Source organism: Acomys minous (assembly GCF_964271855.1).
Source record: "Acomys minous genome assembly, chromosome: 9".
Classification (NCBI taxonomy): domain Eukaryota; kingdom Metazoa; phylum Chordata; class Mammalia; order Rodentia; family Muridae; genus Acomys; species Acomys minous.
In genome coordinates, this window is record NC_140490.1 from 69589217 (window position 1) to 69595205 (window position 5989).

The following is a 5989-nucleotide window of genomic DNA, read 5'->3' on the forward strand; positions in this document are numbered from 1 at the left end:
TTCCTCAAATAATTTCCATCTAAAGAATTATCAGCCATTTACACAAGATTTCAAGTAAAATATATCTCTCAAACCTTAGTGTTCAGTAAACATTATTGGGACTATCTTAAATGATTGGAAATCCAACTAAATCCTACTATCTCTTTAATTACTACCACCTATATCCAAATTCCCCCATGCTGATATCCACAGAGATTGCTTGATCACATCCTGCATGAAGACATCCTGCTCTTGAATCTCTCTGTTCGTGAGAGCCTGCTCTTGCATGGGGATTTGGAGTTTTAGCTGCCACAGTTTTCTGTCTGCCAAGCTACCTTTTCCCTAGGCTCATCCCAGATGACTAGGTATGGCGAGAGCTGAAACAGTTGCCACTTGGTGATGTAAGATGCTCTAAAAGCACCTTCCACTAAGGGCCTCTCACTGGCCTTGCTAATGCTGCCTCAGAACCATGAAGTCCTTCTGTTGCCTCTCCTTTCCTATGGCATTTGTACCACCATCTGAAGGCTCTCCTTGCCATACTCTGCTTATACTCAACTAGGATCTTGCACATTCAGTCTTGTCTTGCATTAGTACAATTCTCTCACACTTTCCTCTAATATTTCTTTCTCCTGCCAATCACGGCCAGCTATAGCACCAAAGGGTGACTTTTAAAAGCAGCCATAATCTGCCATAATCTGTCATTCTTATACTGAAAGTTCTTCAGTGGTCTCCTTTTATTCTCATAACCAAACCTACCGATGGTGTCTATTGAGTTTTTAGAGCACAGTCCTGATCCACATCTCCTCATTTGCATGCCAGAGGTGGAGTGTTCTTCAGCCAGCGCTCTCATGCAACATACTATACTTTAGTTGAGTGTTTGCTTTCATAAGGGAATAGTGTTCCTATGCCAAATGCTATATGAAGCAAGAAATGTTTTTCCATAGATACCACATCAAAAGAAATCAAATGTCTGAACACACAATGACTTTTTCAATCAAAGAACCCTTGAATATATCAAATAAATAAAAAGTTAGTGTGCAAAAAAAATACTGATTATTATTATTATTTTATTGTTAAATTGTTTTTATTTTTTAATTAAAATATAATTACATCATTTTTCTCCTCCAACCTTTCCCATGTACACAGTTCCTTGCTCTCTCTCAATCTCATGACCTTTGGCCCCTTTTTCTTTAATTGTTCTGTGTGTGTGTACAAGTGTACGGTTGTGTGTTCTTAATCATATAGATGTTCAGGTTAGATGATGTTACTGGTATGTATATGAGTTCAGTGTTGATCACGTGGTATTTAAAATATTAAATATTAATACACTCTGAATGATATGCTAGGTGTACTGGTTCATGCCTTTAATATCAGAACTTGGGAGGTAGAATCAGAGGCAGGCAATTATTTGTGAATTCAATGCCAGCCTGCTCTACACAGTGAGTTCAGGATAGCCAGAATTATATAGTATGATCTTGTCACAAAAAAGTAAAGCAAAATAAAATTAAATCAAACTTTAAAAATAAAAATAAAGATACTCTGAGAAATATTTTCCTATGAGATTAAAGCTGAGCTTCCTATTCCTTAAAAATGTGACAGGTTAGGCATCCTTTCCTCTAATATGTCCATTTAGTTATTTGTCAATAAAATGAATCCATTGTGCCAATGGATGTAAGGGAAGTATGTGGGGAAAGGAATCTGTCCATCTTTCTAGATTTTTTGGACAGGTCTTAGATTGCCCATGACAGACTTTATATAAAACAATACAAACATATGTTTAAAAGCCTGAGTTACCTTAGTGATTTGATGTGAGAACATTAGGGCCCAGCAAAAGCCATGCTGGAGAAGAGGAGAAGCCTGTATCACTCAGTCCTTGCATCTGAGAACTGAAACAGCAGTGCGTTCTCATCCTTGCTGTCTCATACTGGGGCCATAACTGCTTGCTGGTCCACAGGCAGGGTATCAGCAGTCCCATTGTGGTTCTGGAAGCCTGGAGGTTTCCTAGAGAGCCGCTAGTTCTGCTCTCAGCAAAGGAATCAGCCACAGCAGCAACAGAACAAATCAACTCAGAGACAAGGGGGAAGGCCAAGCAAGCACAAGCCAGCATGGGCTTCCCTCACACACACTTTTTAACCTGGGCTGTTCCATTAGGGGCCACCCACATTTGGGGTGGGTCTCCCTACATGAGTTAAGGCAGAACAACTCTTCAGGTGAGGCTCCCTACTCAGGTAAATTCTAATGTGTGAAAATCTGACACCTGATACGGTGGTGCATGCCATTCTGCCCAGCACTCTAGGTAGGGGATCTCTGTGTGTCCAAGGCAAGCCTGATCTACATAGCTAGTTCTACGACAGCCAAGACCTACACAGAGAAACCAAGTTTCAAAAACATGAAAAACAAAACAAAACATACCAAAGCCAACTATAATAGTGGTCTTCAATCTATGTTATAAAACATTAAGAATCTGCTTAATCTTAGCAAAGAGTAGTGTTTCAGAGACCCACAACTTCTCCTATCTCTTGCTTTAGTCCTGTAATCAGCTCCCGGACCAGGGCAGGAGCACAGGCAGCCCTGGCTCCCCTGCAGGCACAGTAATCAGCTGCAGAGAGAGCAGTTCAACCCCACTCCCTGAAAGGTCTGTTTTGGGTTTTTCTGTTTATCCTGCAGAGGAACTGCAGTGAGCTGATAGACAGCTATGGTGAAGAGCTTTATGGTCCTGTGTAGTTTTAATTGAAAATCCCTGATTGAATCTAAAGATTCTGGAGCCAGATGCTGGGATGAAAACCTGCTAGCTCAGAGAGGCAGAGAAAGCACCTAGCTGACTTTCCTACTCAGCTCTCTTCCCAGCGGAGAAGACCCAAAAGGCTCACTAGCTCAACTGACAGCCCAGGAGGGAAAGACTGAAAAAACCCATGGTCAAAGGCTTGTTTCCCAAGGCCCAAAAAGCCAAAGGCTAAGGAACTGAGGAGCTCAAGAGCTAAGAGAAAATCCCAAGCTAAAGAGCTGAAGTGCCAAAAACCCCTTCTCCTTCTACAGGATACCTTAAATACCTCTCAACTCAAAGTCCCTCCTATTCTAAAGTGGATCTAAGGTGATCCACACCTTAATCATCTGTTTACAATAAACAGAAAGTTCTTGGATTAAAGGTATGTTAGGGCTCAACAGCAAGAAACAGGAATTTACAGTTCAATCTCAGGGATCACATTGGGATCAAAGATCCTGTAACAGTCCTGTATCTCTTCAGGAGTGGCACTTGTACAGCTCAGAGCAGGCAAGGGCCTCCCTTGGAGGATGGCAGTGTGGAGTGTCATGAGGACTCAGAGTTGGGGCCACTTTCTGAGCTCTCCATATCCTCTTGGGTGTGTGCTTGTCAGCACTACCATTGACCTTCCAGTTGTCGAGGCTGTGACACCTGGCTTCCAATAGGCAGATCTCTGTTTGCCCTCAGCACTGTGGCCCCATGTATCTGCAACTTAACAGGGTGCCCCTGCACAGCATCAGGGAAGATGGAGTCCAGGATTGAGAGGGCAAGGAGGCCTCGCAAACACTGTGATGTTCGGTGTAGGCCACAGTGAGTGACTGGGAGTGAGAGGTTGAAGTTCCAATGTAAACAATCTGTCCGCCACATATTTACACACCAGTGTGCCATTGAGTCTCTGACCTTGAATATGGCCTCCAGACTCATGATAGCATCCTTTGAGAGAGCCTGTTCCCCAGTGTCCTGTCATGTGACTTTAAGAACGAACCTCATTATAATTGTCCCACAGAATGGACACTAGTTTTCTTAGCAGTTTTGGAACCTAGCACTGTTAAAAAATATATTATCCAAATATGCCTTGCTGTGGAGACTTCACTGGTCTCACTGTCATCCTCACTCAGCTCTGCAGGCCCAGCACAGATAAGGGTCACCTCCTCACTTCTACCTAGTCTTTCTTGTTTTCCTACTCAGGCTCTGGGGGGAGAAAAAGAAAAAGAAAATACTGATTTCTGACAGTATTGTGACCTCCAGTACTTTTCCAGTGATAATGAGAAGCTAAAAGTCCTATGGCAGCAATGGTAGCATGGTAAGGTGGCAGAAACTCATTGTCCACCCGCCTAGAAACCCTGGAACAGTCTGAAGATTGTGTGGTACTGGACTTCTTAAGAAAAGAAAATGTTTAAAGTTTACTGCCTGTATTGTCCTTATGGTCAGATCAGTCTCCACAGTTGAGTGGAGAGTAGGATATGACTGTCTCACGTACTCTGGTGACCATGTCCCCTGGAGGGGGAGACCTGGTGACACTCAGAGGAAGGACAGCAGGTTACTGAGAAGAGACTTGATACCCTATGAGCATATACAGGGGGAGGAGGTCCCCCTCAGGAACAGTCACAGGGGAGGGGAATAAGGGGAAATGGGAAGGAGGGAGGGAAGAATGGGAGGGTACAAGCGATGGGATAACCATTGAGATGTAACAAGAATAAATTAATAAAAAAACACAAAAATGTATTATTATAATATAATTTAATGTTACAATACATTAAAACATTTAGGCCAATGGCAGTGTGGTGGGGAATCCCTGAGAAACCAGCCTTTCAGGTGCTGAGGCATCTCAGTTGAGATCAGCTAGCTTTGGACCAGACTGCCAGGTCAGCCTGTGCAACATAACAGCCATTATGTCCCCATCCCTAAAATTTATCATAGCAAAGAATTTACAAATTACACACATTAACCTCATGGATAATATACACAGAATGAAATTTCTACATTCCTCAGTGAGCATGCAAGACATTAGGAACTCGGACATCTCTGCTGATCAGAACATAGGGGCTAAAACTAGCATAACCAAGTTCTAAAAATGTTTTAATATTTAATGAAATGGAATCATGTGTCACTGTGTAACCAGTGTAGAAGGAGAGAATTAAATCTACCCAGTAGAAGAAAAGGAAGCAGGTCATAAGCATGAGAACACTCCATGTAGCTCTGATTTCAGAAGAATTATTTGCAAGCCTGGAGCTATGAAGGTAGAGGACACGCTGATGATGCTTATACAGATGGAGGGCCATGGACCCACTGCTCCAGCCCATCAGACTCTGAAAGATGACATCACGAAGAGTCATGAGAGACAAGAAAAGCCACTTGATGAAATGTCTGGATGGCAGCATGTAGCAGTGACCAATGAATGTTCCAGCTACAGACTTGTTCAAGTCACTGCCAGATTTGATGTAACAGAGCAAGTTGGAGCTTATGAGAACATTAACAGTCCAAAAGAGGAGGAGAAATGGAAGAACTTGCCATGATGTCTGTGGCCTGATCTTTGTCCAAATGGTAGTTCTGGGCCTGATGGTGACAGCCTGTACCACACTGAGGAGACAAGTGGTGCAGATGGAAAGGCCCCGTGCCATCCTTGCCAGATAAACCACAGCTTTACAGCCAATATCTCCTAGGAAGTTTCTGAAATAAAACACTGTGGCTATGTCTCTGATTCCTGTGCTACAAATAATGACCAAATTAGAAAATGCCAAGTGTGTGAGAATAATGTCCACAGGCTTTTTCTCGGCGCCCAAGGCAGAAATGTACAGCTGTCTCACAAATACTAGGATATTTCCTACAATTCCAGGTCCAGAAAGAGAAAGGAAGATTATTGTGTGGATGATGGTATTCCAGTTCATCTTCTGAATTCATGCACAGCACTAGGGAAAATTGTTGGAGAAACACATGTAAGATTTTCCTCATTCTAATTGAAAGCATGTTTTCAAGTATGCAAACACATATGTTTCTTGATATTGCCTGATCATATTCTGTGATTTTCTGATTTGTCTGTTTTCCATCCCCATGTAAGTGATGATAGCTACAGTCAGGGGATAAATTTCAGTTTTTCTGCCCTTCACAGGGATTCTTGTTTGTGCCTTTCATCCATCAAGTTCATACTAGCATGGTTCTGCCACACAGAGGCATGGCATCACTTTGGCAGTTTACAAACTAACACAGTCCTGAGTATAAGCCTGACAACATCTTTTCCCTCATCTGACT

At 42.5% G+C, this 5989-nt stretch overlaps 1 protein-coding gene across 1 annotated transcript; it reads right to left on the bottom strand.

Moving 5' to 3' along the window:
- Positions 1–4728: 4728 nt before the first annotated feature.
- LOC311606140 (putative vomeronasal receptor-like protein 4) lies at positions 4729–5628 on the bottom strand (the record flags this gene model as incomplete). Its single annotated transcript, XM_084797209.1, has 1 exon — positions 4729–5628. One exon carries the CDS (start codon positions 5626–5628, stop codon positions 4729–4731), a length of 900 nt encoding a protein of 299 aa, XP_084653335.1.
- Positions 5629–5989: the final 361 nt, after the last annotated feature.